Consider the following 23,053-nt stretch of genomic DNA (forward strand, 5'->3'; position numbering starts at 1 on the left):
AATCTGCAGACTCCATCGCGTGTGTATTTTTGTTCCACAGTGCTCACCACCAGGCTCTGAATATCTGCAGCACTGGTGAAGAATACTATTCTCTTTAAGACATTATACTGCGGAGGACGGCGCTCTATACGCTTTTACTCATAATGAAATTTCATAGAGTGCAAGCATTTCCTATTATTCAGATTTTGTGCAAAGGGCTCAGTGTGTGGGTGAAGAAATTAAGTCATGTGGCGACAGCAGGATGGTCCTTCTTGTTTGTTGGAACAAACCAGCTGCAGCCCCCAGAGCGATCACTCCGCTTATTTCCTCCACGTGCATCTGATACCACTTAGAGGAGTCATCGCCTGCAGCTTTCAGATCATGTCTGCGAAATGTATATCAGCGTGAGTGTGTGTGTGTATGTGTGTGCGTGTGTTAGTGTGACAGGGGGCTGTGTCCCAAATCACTCACTAATCACTAAATAGATAAGTTTCCCATTTTGTAGTGCTGTCAGAATGTTAAGTGAAGTTCATACCCTATATAGTGCACTCATTGTTACCCACAATGCATCATGAACAGTAGTGTTCAACCGATGGCTGCTAACTGAGCAATGTATACCATCATGTGTTGCGCTCGTGGCAGAGCGACCAGAGGAGCGAGGGAGGCAGGACCTGTCGTTTGAATGTGAATGGAAGCAGAGCAGCACATCACAGCACAACGTTTAGTTCTACATTTAAAGATAATCATTCAACATGTTTTTCACCTCATTCTTTTTGTTCAAGGTCACAATCCTGTAACAATGCTGTCATTACCGGCGCAGAGAATATGCATCGAGAAGTGTTTGAAAGCATTTTTTTTTCTTTTCCAGATGAGCTTGCTATGTAGTGCTCTATATAGTCTATATAGTTATCGCTATACTGTGAAGTATAGTGAGTGAGTGGCTGACACACATAGCACACTGATAGCACATGACTCTTTCTTGAAAAGGTCCTTTCGTTGATGTATGTGATCTGCCATTGCAGTCTGGTGAAGACACTGAACAAAACATTTACACAGCAAACAATAGTAAATGACATGTAGTATCTTTATTGTGAAATAGGCTCAGTCTCAGTGTCAACACTCAAGGACTCACAGCGATGAGGTGCGTTCCAGTCGTAAATTGCAGCAGAAGACTTTGAGCACTTTAAACACACTTATAAGTCTGCATTTTGCAGACTTTGCCAATGGGACTTGCCCAAAAGTCATAGTCAGACATGGTTAAACTTATCCTACTGTTTTTATAATGATCCAAAAAGAGTAAGCAAATTTTTTTTGATAACCTCCCTTCCTCTCTGTAAGACTTGAACCAGGGACATGGTGGTACCAGGCATTCAGTCCCTCGAGCAACTTGGCTGTGAAGAAAGTAAACAACTTACAATAAAAAGCCCCAAACTTATGTAATATGGTGCAGTGTGCTATTCCAGTCCTATTTATACCACTTCAAGCTTTTGCTGCGTGTCACACTCAATCACTTATCAACTGAAGTCAATTAAGTCTGTGAGGGTAGAGGGTGTGTGTCCTAAGAGAAAAAGAGTTTTAAAAACACAATAAATCTCATTTTAATTTGTTTAAACCATTAAAAACTTTAGTATTTAATCTGCACCTAAGGTTTTGCATTGTTTTGCAGATTCACCCTGAGTTGTTAACTGTCATAACTCAGTCCCTCTCATTTTCACTGTTGGCTTAGATGCACACACACACACACACACACACACACCTTACCATGAATGAATGCTTTGTGTGGGCAATAATCTTCGCTTAATCATTCTCTCACCACCAATTTAATCCATCGTGACGTACAATCAGCACATTTATGTTCCCCACTCGTCTGCCAAAACTCTCACCACCTTGTGTTTTTAACATGAAATCTAACTTTACACAGTCGTAGAAGCGGAAGGAGAAAATTCGGAGTCTGATTTCTCAAACCAGCGCAGGACTAAAGTTTAATTTTGGCTAAAGTTCAGCATCAGCTCAGATCATCTGATGGCAGTGGCGTCTGCCGTCGCTGTGTTTTTACAGTTTCTCTTGCGGGAGCCTAAATGAAAGCTCCTTATTATCTGAGCCGTCAGGTGCTGACAGTAAACACCAGCAGGTTCGTTACCTGGGAGCTCAGAGCCGAAATCCTTTTGGCTCGAATCTGCAGCTCCTCTTAGATAAATTAAAAAGTTATATTTTTACATATGGTTCAGTGCCAAAGTAATATTGTGATACAGATTTTTCTTTATCAAAGTAGAACCAGTTGTAGCTGACTTCAAACCTATACACATCCAACCTATGTGCAGCTTGTTCTCAGGTTTAAATCAAGTCTAATATAAATGACTATGAGGTAAGCTGTTTTCAGACATGAACTCTGGCCATTTTCAGAGTTTGCCTTTCATAAACTAAGAATGCTGATAGTCGGGTCAGACATTTTTACAACTATTGCAACATTTCCAAAAGGTTCAGATAAGGGGCTTCGCCTGGACAGACCCTGTGTCTGAAGTGTCTCTGCGGTCCCAGCAACTTAAATAAATAATAAATGTAATGTCTGCCCTTATCGCCAAAACCTCTCAGATCTTGTCTTCTTTCTAAGTTGGTGTCATTGTCGGCGGGTTCTACTTAGGGGAGCTGCATTCTCCCGTGTAGCCCTTCCAGAAAATCACAGGAAAACATCCAGAGTTAGAGCATGTCTCAAAGCAGCGTCGGTAAGTGAAAGACATCCACATGTAAATTTGCAGAACAATCAAGGTGAAGTATGATGCAGTGAAAATGAAGCAGTGTCACCTCAGGCCTGGCTGACAGGTGTTTGACATTGTGTTGCTTTATATCACAGCAGAGAATATGTGGTGTTACTGCTGTGGTTCCTTGGTGTGTGGCTCAGGTTGGTCTCCCCGCGGGCTGGGTTCAGACAATCGTCTTTGTTTTATAGCCGGTGAATCCTCACGTAAAGGACTTTGTCTTCACTGTCCGTCCTGTCCTCAAGTGGCCAGAAGGTTTTTGGTTTTCGCTCATATTCGACCAAAATCTCTCTGCAGTTGCTTTTGGGACAGTTAAAGAATCAAAGGTCTACTTGACAACATGTGGCAGCATGTCTTAGATTAGTTCTATAGTCAGTGGGGCTGGGTAATAATTCTCTATTGTAGTTTACAGATGCAGTTTAAACAAAAAATTGGAATTCTCCTGCAGGCAAGACACTGCCAGCAGCAGTTCTGGGGACCGACCCCGACCCCTGACCTGGGATCATTAAATTGGGACGTATCCATTTTAAAGTCGTTCCGTCAGGGTCCTCTTGACTTTTTATGGCATCTGGTGTTTCAGTTCAACGCAGCGACAGGTTACATTGATACACAGCAGCCGGAGCGGCAGTGTGGGCAGGTTGTGCGGCTCACAAGTGAGACAAACTCATAAACACTGACCTTTAGTACAGTCGCCTGGAGGGGGTGGCGAGGGGTGTGTGAAAGAAAGGCATAAAGAGAAGAAAAAGAGAGAGGGTTGTGGAATGCGGGAGAGAGAGCAGAAAGTGAATGGATCAGAGGAAAAGAGTGATGAGGAAAAAAAGACGAGTCGACCAGACAGAGCGAGAGAGAAGGAGAGGAAGAGAGCGGGAGTAGGCAGGGAGGAGGAGGAGGGGTGATTAGTGTGCGTGAGCCAGAGCTCTGATTGGTCCAGCAGCTTGTGTGTGTGTCTGCATGCATGTGTGTTTGCATGAATCATTCTGTGTGTTTGTGTGTGTGCCTGTGCTTCTAGCCAGTGGGCGGGGGATTAAGCCTGCATCACGTGGTCCCTTTAGCTTCTTTACCACACAAACACACACCCTCATTCTCTGAAGGCACACACACACACACACACATACCCTCACAGCTGTTGATTCTTCTCTCACTGATGAACACCGGCACAGACGTGGAGAGGGGCCGGCAGGAATCCGAGCGAATCTGCTCTCTGCTGGAACAACCTGGAGGGACAAGTGGACCGACTGGTTCCCAGTGATCGCCGCCTGCCTCTTCTCACTTTCTGTCCCGCTCTTTCTCTCTGACTCTCTCTCGTCTTCTCTCCGGGACCCAGTGTTGGAATTTTGAGCGCAGCCGGCGAGCAGCAGAAGGGAAATAGAGACATGTGTTTTGCCTCAGCCGCCTCCTACCACTGCCTGTGCTCTCCCATTCAGTGACCGCGGAGGAAACACAAGGTTGGTTGGTCTCGGGCTTATTCTCTTGTTCTCTTGTGTCATTACCTGGTTGGACATTTGGAATGTTGTTTGGGAATTTGATCCCTCTGGTTCTCAGACCTTTATAGTATTTTAATCCCATTCATTTCTGGTTATTATGTGCCGCCTACAGATTGCCATCCATAAAATTGACTTGTAGTTTTAGGGGAATTCAAAGTTAGTGCGGCCGCCTGGGCACTGACACAGGCGAGTGCACACTCCTGCACTATAAACACGCTTGGCAGAAACACTGCAGGGAGTGTGAGCCCCAGAGAAGATTAGCTGTGGCTATTAACTCTGATGTGTGCAACACTGGGCACTGAAGGCATGTGGAGATGCAACACATTCCTTTGGGTGATTGTCTGCAGCAACCAAAATAATCCAGATAAGACTTTTGTGTGTTCTCTAACCTGCACAAGAAGCAGCTGCTGCCACTGACAAAAGAGTTGCACAATAAAGAAACAGCCCAAACTACAATCAGATGTTTCCATGTGTCAGTCAGACAAAACACGGGCTGTGGAGCCGGCACGTTGTCAGGCGCAGGAGGAGAAGTCTTCCTCCTCTCATAGTAAAGCCGCTGGATGATCTGTAAGCTGCTGAGCATGTGGCTCCAGTTTCACTGCTAGGTCTATCATGCAGTCGTGTTTAGACACGTACACACCTGCTCCTCTGTTTGTGTGTGTGTCTGCATGTGTGAGTGGCTCTCACAGGGTTAACACTGCAGGTCACAGTGTGTGGTTTTGTGCGCGTGTGCTCAGTCTGCCATTTACAGTGTGTATGGATATAATTAGCACATATACGGATTCTTTCCTGGTATTGTTGCCGTCAGGTTGAAACACAACCCAAAAGGCCGTTTGCTTATTTTGAGTGGTGGCAGCTCGTGGAGGTGAAGCATGCATGCTTTGAAGCGCCCCCCCCCCCCCCCCCCAGGGCCAGATGACGATATGTGGGTTCACCGTGTGGCTGAGTGTTGGTGGCTGCTGCCTGTTGATAAACTGTGGTTGTTGTACCTTTCCACTAAGTTAATATGTAATCTACTGCATGCCATCGAAAGTGACAAACAATGTCAGCAAAGGGGGGGTCGGAGAGAGATGTAGGAAACCAGAAAGAAGGCGCCGCACAGAGAGATGCTGCGACTGACAAATTAACAGTGATTGGCTTCCAGATTATCCGCCTGTCATCAGGTGAAGATAGAGAGTTGTGTACTGAGTTGTGTGCTGCCTTTGTCGCTGGCTCTAATGCAGCTCCATATGTCAGAGGACGACTGAGGCCTGATGGGAGATCACTCTGTCTCTGGGGTAAAACACACAGAGCGGAGATGATGGAGGGAAACTAACGGGTGAAATGTGAGAGACTGCAGCAGTGTTGCTTCACAGATTTTTTACCTTAATTTTAAAGCACACAAATGTTTGTTTATATCACTAAACAATTACAAGTACTCGATAGTGCATATTTATCAAATAATTTTTTGACAGGAACTAAATTAATATCCTTTCAATTGCTTAGTTTCTTTTTCAAACAAATATCTTTGACATCTCTCTTTCTAGCATGTTAATTGTGAGCTGTGCTGCCTGTCTTCATTTTATGTGACATTAAATTAAATATTTTAAACTACTGATCTGTAGGTTGAAGACATCACAAAGGGCTTCAACAAATGGAATCACTGTTTTCTGACATTTATAGACCAAATAATGAATTATCTATATTTTTATTACATGATGACAGATTCACCAATAATTAAAATATATAAAAACATTAAGGAATCTAACGCTGTATTTTATAAACCTGTACCACTCATGCAGTAACGTCCTGTTTTTCCCTGAGTTTAAATCCAGACTAGATGGAGGTTTAGTGTCTGTGACTCACACTATTCCTCAGTTACTCCTAGTAACCAAAAACACGTTAGCGCTCTTTGGTTTACAGCAGTGATTGGTTTTATGGCCCTCTTTAAATAACTGTTTATAGATGAGAAAGTTGTCATAGACAGCCTCCCAAAAATGACGGTGGATTACAGCTGCAGAGCTGCCAAGCACGGGTGAGGTGGAGGGAAGGATGTAGGAAGGGTCAGTAAAGGTCACGGGGTGAGAGGTCACGGTCACCTTGCCTCAGGCTGCGGTCGCAGTCTAGCGCCCCTCGCTAAAACACAGCCCGCCTCGTCTATCTGCCACAGAATAATGGCGCTTAAATCAATGGCAGCACAGCACAGTCCTCCAATGCCACTTCTCTAAAGGGCAGCAGTGTTGCAAGTTTCCGGTTTGGCCGCTGACCTCAAACTTCTGGAACTGTCGTGGATTTTTTAATTTGTTTCATTCAAGAAGCATTTTAATCGAATCACAAGCGCGCATCTGCCATCACGCTTGAGATTTGAATTGTAAACATTGATACTGTAATGTGAGGATCAGATTCCATTCTTACTCAGTTTAGTCGTGCGCTCTCGGACATGCACACAGACACACACCCACACAACTACCACCCCTCAGCCCCTCACCCTATCATTCCTCCCAACCGCCGACCCCTCTGGATGAGACCAGGCCAGGAGGTTTCGGGACGGGACAATGATCTATTGACAGAGACAGAGGGTTTTTTTTTGGGGGGGGGGGGGCTCATGCTGGGTACTGCTGGAGTTGTGTGTCTTGTGACAGAGCAGTGATTGGGTGGTGAACTGAGAGGCTGGGTTTGGAGCTGGGAGGGGAGGGCGGGGTGGGGTGGGGGTGTTACTGTATTTCGGTGAGGCTCCAGCTGGCCATGCAGAATTCCACTCATACACAAAATTTCAGGCAGGAGCTCAAACTGTCAGTCACAGATTCTCAGATGTACTTTTGATTTGATGCTCCGAAGTTTAATTTACGTTAAAGATCCTGGCACCGGATCATCAAGTTAGTGCAGCCACATGTCTGCCTTCTTTGTAATAATGCACTCTGCCCTCAGATTTACATCACATCTCAATACAACTTCCAATTACTGTGACTATGGTCGAGAAAAAAAAAACAAAGCAGAATAGATCAGAGGTGCAGGCGGACGGATTCGATCTCGGGTTACATAACTCTGTGCTGCCCAGCTGCCTTCAATTAAAGAGGATTCTTCATGCGGCTTTTATTCATTTCCACAATATAAATCAAAGCTTTAGTGGCGGGATCAGGTCGAGAAGGAGAGGCTTCCTGTTTCCAGATAGGCACCATAGAGAAAGAGCTGGTAGTCCGAAGGAATACTTTAGCATTTTAAAGTAAGTTTTACATAAGGTTTCATTTTGTATAAAATGTTTAACTATTTCTGTGACTTGCAACATCTTAAGAATACAAACTCAAAGAGGGGTTGCCGGAGGGTCGGCAGTTCAAATTCCCGGTGGAAATGGGGAAAATATAGTTGTGGAAAAGTGATAGATGAACACACTGAACTAGCACTGAACTCTGAGCAAGGCACTAAACACCAGAGGAAGCAGCAGTGGTCGTATATGAGTTCAACTAAGGTCTGAATGTTTTACTCCTCATCATCTGAGAAATATCATAAAAAAACATCTAATAAATTACATCACGTTTAGGTTTAAGTTAGGCAATATAGTCAAAAATGAGCCATTTGTAATAGTAAGTGTTGAAAGTTTTTTTTTTTTTACATATTTACTACAGGAGCAGTACTGTACATATATCTAGTCTCAACAAGGTAGTTTTTATTGCACTGGAGCACGTAAAGAGAAACCCCCCCCAAAAACTCCTCATGCCCGTGTTCGGCCACTAAGAAGGATTTCTTTAAACTGGTTGTTTGGTCTGAGGATGTCTCTTCTCCTCACTTATCGGTGTGCCGCTCCTCTAATCTCCGCCATCTTTCTGAGTGCCATTTGACCTGCCTGAGTAGCTTAGCAGCATGTGTCAAACCAAATCACCTCTCACGCCCCCTGTTTCCCACCACACCAAGTAAACAGCAGCGAAGGTTATAAGTAGAGAGGGGGCTGATTCTGTAACCCCAACATTTTTCGAGCCGCCTCCTGTCATATGACTACTGAAAGCTGTGGGGATCCCTTGTTCTTAAATTATCTTTTTCTCTCTCTCTCTCTCTCTCTCTCTCTCTCTCTCTCTCTCTCTCTCTCTCTCTCTCTCTCTCTCTCTCTCTCTCATTCCTCTAAGAGACACCATCTGGTGGAGATCCCATAAGTCCCGCCTCTCCCTAATACATCACCAGCTTATGGTCCACTACCACAACTTCAGCCGCACTGCAAAGAATCCTGAAAACTACAGTTTTATAGGTTCTGTCTTTCTCTCCCTGTGAATCAATCTGTGTTTCATTCACATGGGAGGGTTAGAGCTTGTACCATGGGTTTCGTTTGCAGATGAAAACAGAACCTTCTTGGAGGTTGTTGTGTTCTTTATCCACTGAAAAGAAAAATAGTGTTTCCCAGTTTGTGTTGATGTTGTGTGTTTCATTGTCAGATTCCTCTTAAATTTATTTAGCCTCACGTTTCTTCTCCCCCTCTTCCTAGTCTTTCAAAAACATAATAAACTTGATGTATTTCCTTCATTTAGTTATTGGCTGTGTCCCTTGGCAGGACAACAAGGCGTTGAAAGGGTCCGGTCACGATCCTTGATTTTACTCTAACAATCTGCGTCCTGAGAAATGTCTGTTGCTCTGCCAGCTGACCTGAGAATGACCAGTGGGAGTAAACCAGCTCACCAGTCAAGGCCTGTTCCATGTTCCACACAAAACCTCCTGTCATTCTTCTCCGCTTTGTTGGGAGGTGTGTCACAGTGACCTGGCTAATGCCTGTGTGCAGTGTGGGGGTACACAATGTGCATATGGAGCAAAACGTTGAAGCCAGGACAGTATAGAAACGTGGTTTAATATATATATATATATATATATCTCAAACCAAAGTGCAGCACTTCCGTCATGTCCACTAATGAAACTAATATCCTTTTCCTTATTTGTCAGTTGATTACAAATGCAGGTCTTCTTTACTTTTGTTAAAGCAGTGACCAAATCTTTTTCTTATTCTATATATCAGGGCTGTGTTCGTCAGTGAAGACACTTAAGTTGAAATACGGCAGAAATCTAATTATACTATACTATAAAATACACGTTTTTTTCTTTAGCATTTTGCCTCTACAAGCAAATTTGTGTTGCATCTCGGTCGCTGCTTTATGTGCTGTGAGTTTGAATCCTTGTCCATGCTGTTTTGTGCTGCTCTCAACACCCATGTCTTTGTGCTAGAAAAACATCTCAGCACATGTTCTTTTTAAAAGGTCGATACAACCCTTTTTCCTCTTTCAAATGAAATGATTCACGTTCTAACATGTACACCTCCCTGCTTTCTTTCTTTCACCTCAGGTAGAGTCAGAGCCATTGACTGAGTGAGCGAGGTGAAGCAGGCATGAGTGCGGACAGCCATCAGGAGGTGGTGACCACTCCCCCTCCGCCGGGCGGAGGGACCAAGGAGCGCTACTTCGACCGGGTCAACGTCAATGATCCCGAATACATCAGGGCCAGGAACATGTCGCCCGACCTGCGGCAGGACTTCAACGTTCTGGAGCAGAAGAAACGTGTCACACAGATTCTACAGAGCCCCGTAAGTGAAAAGACAGAAAAGAGAAAATGCACAGGCCAGAGAATATTCATTAAAACCTGTATACAGAGATGAACACCGATTACTTCTGTTGAGCCGTCGAGTCGTCCAGCTCTTTATACCTCACTGGTCCTGAGAGGTGGATGGGACCGATCACAGATGGCTCTTCTTACAGAATGTTCATCACAGATCAAATATGTGGATAATAAGGGTTTTTTTCAATGGGCAAACCAGCTAAAAAGGCTATTAACTCCTCTCCCTTTGCTGTGGTAGTACATTGCAGTGGAGAAGTTTGCCTCTCAGCTTTTTTGTTCGACATCATGAAAGCACCGACAACTGAGGTGCTCGTTCACGCCACATAAGCATGTTCACCTGGACGTGTGGTTTCCATCACTGCTGATAGGAGCCGACGCCAATTAAAACCTGTGTTTGCTTATTAGTCATTTGACCTGGAAGTGAATGAAGATTTAAGTTATTCCCATTACAGTCAGACGTTAGCAAATGTCAGTGGGTTTAATGGCTTAAGACTGGCATTGTATCCAGTGTTCCACAACTGTCACTGAATACATACTGGCGGTGGCACTAGTTTCCCACAGCTCTGAGCAGGATCAACTGATTCATTATTCAAAAGCAGCCGATACTTTTGCAAGAGAAGTTTAAGAGGAACACTATCAAGATTACACAAGACCCGATGGAGACCGTTTCACCTTACCGTTTAACAATTTGTGAAATCACTTCCCGCTTTTCTCTTTCCGACGGTTGTTATTCCCCAATCAAGTGATTTCTAAAAAAGCCACAGCAGTGAGTGCATCACACGTGCTTGTGTTGATGTTGTGACACTGGCCACAGAAACTCACCATCCTGATATAACCACCAGGTGCCGCGCCCTGCCTCAGGCTTACTGCCGGTGCTCTCCCAGTGCCCCCCCTAGGCCAGCAGTTCCCATGCTCGGTCGGGTTTTGCTGAAGTAAACAGCTCGGCGTGCATGGGGCCAATTTCAGCCAACACAAGTACTGCTGTTGTTTGATTCTCTTTGCCCGGAGGTCTGAATTCTTGAGAATTACTGTTGCTTCACCAGCCAAGTCTGATAGAAGTTTTGAAGGTACAGTTACTGGTCCGCTGGGGTGACACATACTAACTGTTTAGGCACTTGAGGTATTGGACAACAAAAGGGCATATTGTGTCCTTGCTGTGGGTTTGTTGATCGCTCCTACCTCTGCCAGGATCTGAATGTCGTGCAAAGGTTGTGATTAGAACCGGGAGAAGCTCAGAGAGAGGCCGAGCTAAATCAACACTTCAACATCAAACTACACACAACAATATTGGACTTCACAAAGAAACTCATCATGTAACATATAGATGTTTTACTTCTGGATCAATTAGTTTCCATCTACCACCTAAATGCATTTCCTCCCCATCTGGCAGTTAGCGCAGAACTGTGCAACTGTGGTAATCATAGTCTTGCTTTTTTCTTGCTTGTGTCCTCTGAGCAGTTGCGTCACCTTGTGTGGATATTTGACAACAAGCCCTCCACTTACACAGTATGAGGAGTATTTACTCTGCACTATTGGCACAGGGCTGGTCTCTTGACTGAGGGAGTGCTTCTCACCGTTAATTATGGTGTCTCACGTTTCTAGATACAGCGTGTGTTTGTGTGTCTGTATTTGTCCGTATGCATTTGTAGGTTGATTTACGCTGAAGTGACAAAAACACTTTGATGGCTTTAGAGTCAGCAGTGACATTTATTAGGGCTTATTAGGATTCTCGAACCGAAAAAAAAAATCACGGTCCCAAAGACCCCAGTTTCGGTTCTCAATAGACAAAGACGGAACCGCGAAACACCTCCCTGCCCAATCCCACTCGCTGCCACTGCAGCTTGTGCGGCCTGTTGTGTGCGCGCTTGTGTCCATTCACAGTACAATCCAACCACATCCACTCGTAACCTGAAGTAACACAAAGAAGATTAAGATTAAGATATGTTTATTTATACCAAACACATGCACAGACATGCACAACCTCTGCATTTAACCAATCTGTGTGCAGGACACACAGAGCAGTGAGCGACCATGTACGGCATTCAGGGAGCAGATGATGGGGGAGTAAGGTGCCTTGCTCATGGGCACTAGACAGGGTAGGGAGACTCTTGGATTTTTGGACTGATCAATCCAGGTTCGTCTTTTGTTGTCTCTCCGTGGAGTCGAACCATAGACGAACCAGAGACCTTCTCTGCCCATAGTCCAAGTTTCTGCCACTAGACCACCGCCTCTCCTGAAGAAGTGACTAGTAGCTTCAGAACAATAAGTGGGAAGGTCCAAGAGGATCGTTTGTTTTACCTTTTAAAAGCATGGAAAGGATTATTTTTGTTTATGTATTTTTATGTTCTATAAACCGTTTTCAGACATGACATCCTGGTAAAATCTGGAGAATTTGGCTACATGTAGTTTGCCTTCCATACATGCACAACACAGCGGGAGGTTTTCTGCACAATCGCGTTGACAACAGCATCAAATCCTGGATCAGCAGGGTGCAGCAGACAGAGGCAGGAAGTGACGTAGTAACTCCGCTGTGTAGATCACTCAATAATGTTTACAGCGCCTGGCACGGTTGTCAGCGCTACGTGTCTGTCACAGCTTTTTTAACAGGAGAATAACCCTATTTTTTTTTTTTTTTTCATTTTTGTGTCGTCTGTTAGAAGCGTCATCAAACAACACCCACCCAGTCACGGTAAATCCATACACTCTATGGGTAAATCCTGCGGGGGATCCCCTGCTGTGTTCCCACATTGACTTCTCCTGGATTTATACAGCCTTTATACAAGGAGGTCAGGCGGATAAAGTCTGTAGGAACTGTGGAGCGTCTCACTCTGAGATTTGCTTTCTCTCATGCGACTGCAGAGGAGAAAATACAGAGGATCTGCAGAGTCCAGTGCCTGTCTGAAAACAGCTGTATGTTGTTGTCTTAACTGTTCCAAATGTTGGTGTTTTAATAAAACCCACACATCCCCCCTCAACCCAACCCGCGCATTTTCTTACGCACCCACTTTTCAACCCCATAAAATAAAATCGAGGTATGACGAAACCAGGGATCAAAACCAAGATCCAAACTGAACCGTGGATTGGGAGAATCGTTACAGCTCTAATACTTGTGGTACAGTCTGGTAACGGATAAGGTCAGGTGCTGCTGCAGCAATGAATGTCATGAATGAAATGTTCCTCACAAGTACAGTAACACAAGTCTGTATCGTGTGTGTGTGCGTGTGTGTGTGTGTGTGTGTGTGGTATTTGTTAGTGGCAGCGCTGTGTTTTTTTTTTTTTAGCTTTAAATGTGATCCACATTCTGCACATGCCCAGTGTGGTTTCCTTGGCACACAACGTTTTTGCACCAGATGTCTGGAGGGGCAGGAGCTTGGTGCTGCTGATGCAGGTTTCCACTTGATCCTCTGTGTGTATGTGTGTGTGTCCTTGTGTGTTTGTGTGTGATTAAGTACCACAAGTGCTGTTCGGGGTGAGCAAATGAATGAGCACATTAAAGGGCTCTGCTCTATGTAGACTGCAGTGCACTGCTGCCCCCCCCCCCGTTGGAGCGTCTGGACCCGACCATCACTGGTGTGTTCTGCGGTGTGTCTCACACAGCTGGCTGCAGTTTGTCCTTATCAGCTGCAGTATATTTTGAAAAGAAGCAGAGGCAGTCAGTGGGAGAGAGAGAGAGAGAGAGAGAGAGAGAAAGCTGTCTGACTGTTCAGCCTCACTCACGTTCCCCCGCAGCTCCACTAAATGCTTTAGCGTCTTTCAGCTCGTTCAATGGTTTTGGTTTTGAGACCTGCAATTTGGGTCCAGTGTCACGGATCTAGACAGCTTATTTCCAAGACGCATAAGGCAGCTGTTGTCCGAAAAAAATTGATCTCAGTAGAGTGCATCCAGGCTAGATCTAAATCTTCACTTGGAACTTCACCAAATTGTGCTCACTCATCAGCCCCCCTGAACATATTGTCTTCATCAACATCCATGAATTAATATCAGGGAAATAAGGGAAAATGTCAATAACCCTGCCCTATCTTGCAAATTTAAAGAAAGTGATTAAAATATTCCAGGATCCTCCCCTTTCTCCAGATCCACGCCAGAATGTAACACGTCCCATCCTTCCACCAAGTTTAATGGAAATCTGTTCAGTAGTTATTGTGTAATCCTGCTGACAAAGAAACAAAGCAATTTAAGGGGCAAAACCTGAATCTCATTGGCGGAGGTAAAAACCTCTAATGACCCACTGGACATGATCTGCCTGACAACTGATTAAAGACTAACTGGGACCAAACAGAGCTAAAAGAGGAAAGGAACATTGGAATCAACACCTTATCCATGTATGGTTGAAATGTGTCTGCCTGACGTGTAGGCAGCTGCTTGCCGCCGCTAGCTCCACAAATATTGATGAATTTGATGAGATGTCAAATTCTGGCATCAGGACAGTCGGCCGCTGGAAGACGCTGCCTGTGTCTCGCCCAACATCACGTTTATCAGAAGCTCAATGTGGTTTTGAACGCGGGCCAAGCGGCTCTCTGTCAGCAGGAACAGGTGGCTCCCCGCGTGCCGCAGATTGTTTTGCAGCCCTCTCATCAGGACAGTCGGTTTACTCACATTCAACTGCAACAACAACAATAATAAGCGTCACCAGCTGAGCAGGACACGTGCGCTGGATCCACCCCGTCTCTCTCTCTCTCTCTCTCTCTCTCTCTCTCTCTCTCTCTCTCTCTCTCTCTCTCTCTCTCTCTCCCTCTCTCTCTCCCTCTCTGTCCTCCTCTCCCATCGTTTCTATTTCCTGCCGCTCTACCGAGTTCAACCGCACACAACACAAACAACACAGCTGGAAGTCCACACATGTGCCTCTCTCTCTCTCTCTCTCTCTCTCTCTCTCTCTCTCTCTCTCTCTCTCTCTCTCTCTCTCTCTCTCTCTCTCTCTCGCTCTCTCTCTCTCTTTCTCTAGCCCCCTCCCCCCCTCTGTTTGTTTTGATTCCAGTGTTATGGGACTAGCGACGGCTCCAGATTACATGGTTTACAGCGCTCAGATGGCAGGTTGTATTTAAAGTCGGACCAATATAGAGCAGGCGGGACTGAGTCAACTGAGCTGACTTCATCCACTGGCCTCGTTCTTGCAGCTGTGTTTAACTTCAAAAGTCCAAGGACAGCTCAAGGTTGAGGCCTTAAGTCTTTTCGTCCATCGAGGCTGCATGGGCAGAGTCTCAGCTCACATAAAACATAATAAATACATGTTCGGCACAGTCGCTCTATCTAGCACAAGAACACGACCACGTCTTTTTTATAGGAATTATACAAACAAAATCCTCAAGGTTCTTGATGCAGTTAGTGACCATTAAACACTTGTAGAGGGAAGTTGTCATGTTTTTAAAAAGAAATCGAATGTATGGTTCCTTTAAAAAATACAGAACATTAATTTGCTGTACTTCATTTTTTGTATTTGTATTACTTTAATTCACGTGACGAAGGAGGAGGAGAGGAGACAGGGTCATTTTTAAGTCAGCGATCATAACGAGTCTTTTGTATTGACATTCGAGGACTGGAAATTGCCTTCAGCTGATGTGGGAGCTGCTTTTCTTTTGCACTTTCTTCTAGAGACTGAGCTCTGGTTCAGCTCTCGCCTGAAAAGCCAAGTCTCATGATGACACGGTTTGAAATTGTGATGTGGAGTTCTGCGTGTCTCTATTGCCCCAAAGGGTCAAAAGGTCAAAAGCTATCTGAGGCTTGAGATTCAATCAGATGAAATTAAATTTCTGTTTCACTTCCACATGCTCAGTCTACCAGTCTCCTGTGCTTCTCCGTTCCTTCTCCAGCATGTGACGCATTTTGTTCATCATCCAGTGAAATGATTTACCGATACCAAGTGGCACATTTGCTCAGTTTCATTTGCACTTAAGGCCTGCGGGTCTCCTCTTCCCTCTCAGTTGCCAGAAATCACCAGTGGATAATTGATGGTGCAGTGGCGGCTTCTGTCGAGGACCCTCTGGTGTCGGGTAAATGTCAGGGCTGCTCTCTGCTATGTTTTCCTTTTTTTTCTTTCTAAAAGCCCTTTTGGTCCATTTGATGGAACATTAGAGGCTGAACTCCCTCCAGAGGCTCTTTAATACCACCGCCTTTCCTCTCAGAGCTATGTCTCTGTTTAACTTTGGCATTTCACGACATATCTTGCGAGCTGAATTTAGCAGAACCACCGGCAGTGCTCTCAGGGTTAGAGGTCAACACTGAAACGTTACCGAGGTCCTACTCCCCTCAAGAGGAGAGCCCAGGAGTCCGAGGAATGCCCTTTGTACGGGGGTTATAAGCTTTAAACTATTCTCCATCTGTCTCCAAAGACATAAATGCTTTACAGGGGGGGGGGAGTGTGGCATGACTCCAGCTGATCTGACAGGTGCTCTTTAGTGGTCTGCTAATTTGCCTTCATGCTTAAGGAATAAACTAAAATCATTATTACAGATCAACCTAGTGTTTCTTCCGCTGGATGTCGGATCTATTCAACACTTGTGACTTTTATTTTATACTTCAACCAGAGATGAAACTGTTTAGTCAATAAGAAAAATAAATGGATTGAAAGACTTCTTGTTGAAACTGGTACATGAAAATATTTGCAATATTTGCTGGTCTCAAATGTTGTATCAGTATTCGAGCATAACGTGACCAAACCACAGGAGATACAGATACACTTTCTTATCACTTTTAAAGAAAGCTATCGTTGTAAATTATCTTTTGGTTCAATCTGTTCTGTCATGGTGAACAAGTGCAGGCAGGGTAGGGAGTTTATGCAGAGCAGGGAGACATTGCAGTCGGGGCAGGGGGCCAATTTTACTGTTGCACCCTCTGAGGATCAGTGGGTGGGGGTCAACAGCACTCGGAGGCTTGCAGACAGGCACTCTGCTTCTTTGTAGCACTGTCACGTGGGCTGCTTGAAAGAAAAGCATGGTGATGACATAACTGTGGGGAGGCTGAAATTACAGGCCTCATCTGGTGTGTATCTTTTTCTTTTAGAATAACATGAGTGTGTATTTGCCTTTTATCGTTTATCTTCTGTTCTGTGTATGTTTCAGTCGTTTCTGACAGAGTATGTTTGAAGAGGTTGTATTCAATTCATTTATTTTATTTGACCAGTAGAGGTGAATGGAATTCATCACTAAGACGACCTAATGATGCAGGTCACCATGTGAACAGAGTTTTGTGTGTTGTAGGACTGAGAAAAGATCCTAACCTGTTAGAGGTAATGACAACAAAACACAAACACTTAACTGAAATCTGCTGTAATGAGACAGTGGACATCATTTATGTGAGCTTGTGATGCAATGATGAAACTGGGAGTGACCCACAATTGATGATGCGTGATCAGGCAAAACGAACAAATGTGTAGAATCGTCCTTGGCCCAACAAAGATATAAAAAGTGCTGCCTTCCTTTCCCACAGGATGACGTGCAGCAGTGTGAGCGTCACCTCAATGTGCAACAATAACTGCAGCAGAAACAAGGGAATCACAACAAAAGGAAACTTCTCTGGAAGTGCGGTGATGACACCAGTTCTTGGAATACTAGAAACTTCCTGTTATAGTAAGAGGGTGGAGGAAACTCCCTATTGTCCCTCAGAGAGAGAATCCAGTGACCTATAAGACGCATGTGAAAAAGTATTTTTGTTCACCATGCACCAAGCATTGAGGTGATGATGAAACACTTGTATCAGGTCACCTGATTAAATGACCTGAAGTGAGACATGAATCCTGGAGCTTGTCTAATCACTCAGATTGCCCATTGGAGGAAACACGAAATTTAGTTATCCCCACAAGAGCCAATAATGTAACAAGGACCTAGATTTAAGATAACGGATGTCTGAAACCTTTCTGTTGAACTGTGTTGGGCTTCAGAATGATCAGTGTTAGATTTCTCATGGTAAAATTGTATTACTGTGCATAGGCACGTCTCTATTCTCTCTCCAGTCTCAGGCTCTGACTTCTCCCCTGAGTAGTCGGACAAGCTCCAGACAGCAGGTCGACTTAATACATAAATAAAAGATAAGCTTTTGTCATTTCAGAGCAGCCATGGACATATTTCCTCTATTATCTGATTGGACAATCCTTTTTTTCCGGCGCTAAGTGGATAGCGCTGCTCTACCTGGTTGTCAGTCATTATAATCTGTCAGGGCAGAAGATATTTGTGTTTTTCATACCAGAGGTCATTGAGCTGTAACAATGTAATGTCCTTTTTTTTGTATTACCAGACTTCCTGTCTCCGTTGCAGTGGGACTGTGATTTTGAAAAGTCAAGAAGCCACGCCCCGCAGCAGCTAAAAAACAAACTGGACACGTGATGTTGTTGTCACTGCTGCAGATGTGCCGGGTTTCATCAATGACACGATCCACTTTAGGTCCCAGGATTAATCTTTTTTTGATGATGGGAATCAAATCCCTGCTGTCATAATCTTCTTGGGAACACACACACGTACTGTAGAGCAGATGCCTGCTTTGTGTGTGTGTGGGTGGGTGTGTTTGTGTGTTTTTGTGGGTGATGGGCTCATGTGCTCTTTTGCTTTTTAATAGGTTTTATTCCAAAACGTGTGATTCAACCAATGTGTGAATAAAGGCGGCCATTGTCCAGAGAATTGCAGCGAGCGTGTGGGCCGTATTTATAGCATTTCTATACTGCTGCCTCTAGTCCAGTAGGTTGTTACACGTCTAACACACATGATCTACAGCTGTGTGCTGCATGTGATGTGATAAAGGGCCTGATTCTATAGACACTGCTGGGACCTCCTATGTCCAAATGTTTCAGTCAAGTCAGTGTCACAGTTTGGTAAAGTGGGTCCAATGTCAGGGTGATGGAACAAGAACCTTGACCTCCGCCGTCTGACATCCGCACAGGCCAGTTTCCAGAGGAAAATGGCCATTAGGGATAGAGGAAAGTCTGACCTGGGTTCAGAACCAGCAGCCCCACGAACTGTATGTGTCCTGACACAGGGGGTGGAGTCACGGGTTGCTCCAGTTTTATCAAAACACCCCCACATGGGCATAAAACCAAAGGCCCCCCACGCCATTCGGGTAACACTAATGGACCGTCCCTTGGGAGGCTTGAGGGAACATTAGGGCCAAAGACGAGAGGCAGTTATGGGTCAGAGATGTTTTTGTGCAGACACAGCTCTATTGGGAATGTGTTGACTGGTGCATGAGCACTGAGATGAAGTAAACGGATGAATATTTGATGTCGCCCTGTTAGAGGAGTCATCACATGGAAACAATGTCATGGCCTGTTTTCACTCTCGATTTGTTGGCGATGGAAAACAGAAAGTTTGACCAGATGGTGAAAACGTCATTAAACTGGAAAGATGAGTCATTGTTGCTTGAGACAAAAAGAAGTCTGAGTCATGAATATAAGACCGAAAATATAAGTTTCAGATGAGCAGGTTATAAGTGAGAGAATATTAACACCAACATGGAATGTTTGATGATGATATGAATGATTTTTTTGGGCACTTTGAGTTTCAATGATGACAGAAATCAAGCATGTAAGGGAAGAGAACTTAATGGGTTTTCACTGAGATTTGTATTAATAGGGCTCTTTCAATGATCTGATTGTCCACAAGTCGCAAGTTACATTACATTACATTACATTACTACATTACTAATGTAATGTAAAGTCGCAAGTTGAGGTCCTCCTATGTCCCAGCTTCGAATCAGGCTGTGGACATTCCTTTCTCTTCATCATGTCCCATCAGTGTCACTTTTACACCATAAGTAGCAGATATATGCAGGTTTTTGAACAGCTGGTAAATCCACTGAAAAGAGCCGATTGACACCTTTGCCATTGCCAGCAGGGGAGTCTGCCTCTTGTTTTTTTTTCCCAGTTTGACATCACAAGTGCACCAAAAACTGAGGCAATCTCACCCATTTTGCCAAATTCCCAAGTTCACCTTGGTGTCACGTTTCCATCACTTCCGATGGGAGCTGATTAAATCCCGTGTCTACAGCAGAGAAATTCAATTTAGGACTGGATGCTGATTGCGTCCATTCCCATTGCAAACAATGCAGCCAGATGTTACTGGGTAAAATATGCTTTCTGTTGCTGTAATGAGAACATCTCCAGCTTTCAAAATGTGGCTTGTGTCTTCATACATGCAGTGTATACAGTATATACATGCACAGTATGTGTCTGTCTGCGTATTGAAATCCTCTGCACTGGTCACAGCTTTAATTGCATTAGCCGGCAGAGAGAGGTGAGTGTGCCCCCTGAGATTATCAGGACACTCAGTATAACCTGGTCTCCTGTTACCTGCTGCAGTGTGTGTATATCATGTCTGCACTAGTTGCACAGCCTGGCATTGCTGTTTGAACATTTGCTTTATGGGCTGCGACCTGAGCGTGAACAATTTCTTTGAAGGAAAGTGAAAGCTCCAAATCATACAGGGCTTGACGTGACATAACACATCCAGCTGGGTGAGTGTATCTGGTCCTCTATTAGAGCTTGTCAGCACATGCTGTATTATTGTGTCTGTGGATTCAGCTGATGACTGTGGTCTGGACGTGGACGGGATTATCCACACTCTCTCCCAGTCACTTCCAGTAGCCAATCACAGGGCAGACTGTGAGCTCGACAGACAGCCAGTCCTGACTCAGCTTCTTGTGCAGCGGGCCTACCGCGATCCAGTTTCATCTAGTGCCCTGTTGGGACGAGTCACTCCGACACCAGAGGAGCGCGTATAATCTGTGATTAACATGTCCTCCTCGTTCTTCCTCTTTATTCACACTCATCCCGTCCCTCTACATGTTCCCACATCTTTTCACTCTGTCATCGCCGTCACCACTAATCCCCATTTGAAGTTGAAGAAATCTTTTCCTCCTGCATTGATGGAAATCCATCCAGCCATTATCTGTACTGCTTTTCCTGTGAGTGGGGGCGCTGGAGGCAATCCTAGTTGTTTGAGAGTGGGGGTACTATCTGGACAGGTCGATACCATTCAGACCCGCTGTTATCATCTGTCCAGAGCGATCTGATCAGAAGTGTGTAAGTCTGAATGTGTGTCCTGAGATCAGTGCACTCCAGCAGCATGCGTGGTCTGATTGAATAAGGCCATGTTCTTTTCGCTGTATGAACGTCCTCCTTCTACCGTTAAAAACATATTTTGATGTCTCTGAGGGTCCATATATTTATTTGTTTGGAATCATAGCCCCGATGTATACATTGATGCCCACATAACGATGGATACATTTTTTATATTGGTTAAATCCCATCTTCATAACTGTGCACATTTATTCATTAAGCCCCCATGACTCAGCTCACTTTCTTTCTCTCCGTCTCTCACTCGCGCCAACACACACACACGCACAAACATCTGCAAACTCAGACTGGATAAAAACAACATCATTTGGTTTTAGTGAACACAAAGGACATACTTGATTATTTGCATATGAAGCGGGGAAGTGAGATCAGATCACGAGGCATCACAGGACACACATTCAGGATCGATTTTAATCGGAGGCATATATTTCTAGCTTCTGACACATTGCATCGAGTCTTGTTATTTTCTCTCAACTCTTTCTCTCCTCTCTTTTATTCCAGGCCTTCAAGGAGGAGCTGGAGGGTCTGATCCAGGAGCAGCAGAGGAAGGGGAACAACCCCTCCGGCCTGCTCGCCCTCAGACAGATCGCAGACTTCTTCATGGCCAGCTCAGTGGCTGGTTTCAACACCTCCTCCCTCAGTGAGTGCACACAGTGCTGCATCCCACCACCCGGGGCAACCGAACTGGGCACTGACATTTAGTAGGAGCGTACCACCCTTGCCCAGGGTGACGCCGTTTTGATCTGCCCTGAAAAACAAAAGCCTCAGCATCACTATTTGAACAGAGAAGATATGCAAACATGAGATTTGTGCGCTTAAAGGCAAGAATACCCAAAGACAACCCAGCCCCAGACTCCGGAAGAGCCGCGCATTTTTCTCGAAGTTTTGATCCTTCGTGAGTTCTATCCAGGAGTCCACATGTGAAGTCTGCTTCCAATCACAGGGCTGGAATGCACAACTAATGCTGAAGTACATGTCAAAGGCAATAGAATAGTTCAGCTCACCTCTTCCTCAAAAATACCACTGTAATGAGGGAGTCCGAGGAGGCGTGGCAGTGAACCCACTTTCAAAGGAAGGACTGTTGTTAGAAACATGTCGGTGTGTAAATTAGTAAAAATGTTTGATATGGAGCCAGATGTGTCGCATACAGGAAATTGTTAAATCGAAATCCAGATGTTGTACACTGGTTCTGTGGCAGTCCTGAGCCCTCTGTAATTTGAAACATTACTAGTGGAAAATGTAATGTGCAACTATAAAAGTGTCTATACTTACACAAAAGAGATGATATTGTTTAAACTCCACCCAATTGGAAAACACTGAAAACCTTTTTTTGTGTTCTCTTTTGTAACTCTATTCATTCCTGTCTTTCTTTCCTCCAGGTCTGGGGATGGTCACGCCCATCAACGACATGTACGGAGTGGAATCCAGCACCATGGTGAAAGGCGAGAGGCTGACGCGCTGTAAACTGGCCAGCCTCTACAGACTGATGGACCTGTTCAGCTGGGCACACTCCGCCAACTCTTATATCACAGTGAGTCAACACAGGAGGAGCCGCAGAGGATTAGCAGAGAGATCATTTAAGTGTGGACTGTTGTGATTTATGAAAACAGTATGAATAGATTATATGATTAGTATATGATTTTGATTTAATGAGATTTCATTACAGATTTCTCTTGAACTTTTACGTTAGACCTACCATGTTATTTGCTTTTGACTCATATAGTTACAATAGAACTAGACATTAGACATGTTTACACAGACTACAATGTTCTAATATTAGGACAATAGTCTGAATAAGACACTGTAAATAGGATTTTCTGATTAAGGTCATAGTCTGAATATACAATAATCGAATTAAGATATGAGGAGTATTCTAATCAGTCGCATTATATAGACGTGTATATGATTAAATCGCTTTTTCACGTCCCATTCGAATTGTCACTGTTTTTCGGGGACATCGACTCACGATGGTGAAGAACTCTTAACGACACATGGCCTGGGTTCGAGTGTTATCATTAAGTTGGGATCAGACCATGCCCTGTAACGATTAACAGGATTATGAATGGAATATTCTATCAGCAACTCACACAAGCACCATAATCAATTCAATGTCTAATTCAAAATAAGTTCAGTAGTCGGCATATTGGTGTTCATGTAAACACAGTCACTGCCTCCTCTTCAAAAACTATTCTCCCTCAGGTCAGTTACAATTA

General features: G+C 44.5%; 1 protein-coding gene across 7 annotated transcripts in view; it reads left to right on the top strand.

The window, feature by feature from the left end:
• Positions 1 to 23,053, top strand: part of add3a (adducin 3 (gamma) a) — a 96,161-nt gene that overhangs the window by 51,405 nt on the left and 21,703 nt on the right. For 4 of the 7 annotated variants that reach the window (XM_062386922.1, XM_062386923.1, XM_062386927.1 and 1 more), the window contains 3 exons: positions 9,515 to 9,752; positions 21,342 to 21,480; positions 22,220 to 22,371. In XM_062386922.1, the coding sequence (XP_062242906.1) occupies positions 9,558 to 9,752; positions 21,342 to 21,480; positions 22,220 to 22,371 (486 nt within the window). In that variant the 5' untranslated portion in view covers positions 9,515 to 9,557. Of the gene's footprint in view, positions 1 to 3,815; positions 4,181 to 9,514; positions 9,753 to 21,341; positions 21,481 to 22,219; positions 22,372 to 23,053 lie in introns of those variants that run through there. The other 3 variants (XM_062386921.1, XM_062386925.1, XM_062386926.1) reach the window with 3 other exon arrangements.

The sequence above is a fragment of the Platichthys flesus genome, chromosome 5, assembly GCF_949316205.1.
Source record: "Platichthys flesus chromosome 5, fPlaFle2.1, whole genome shotgun sequence".
NCBI classification, from domain to species: domain Eukaryota; kingdom Metazoa; phylum Chordata; class Actinopteri; order Pleuronectiformes; family Pleuronectidae; genus Platichthys; species Platichthys flesus.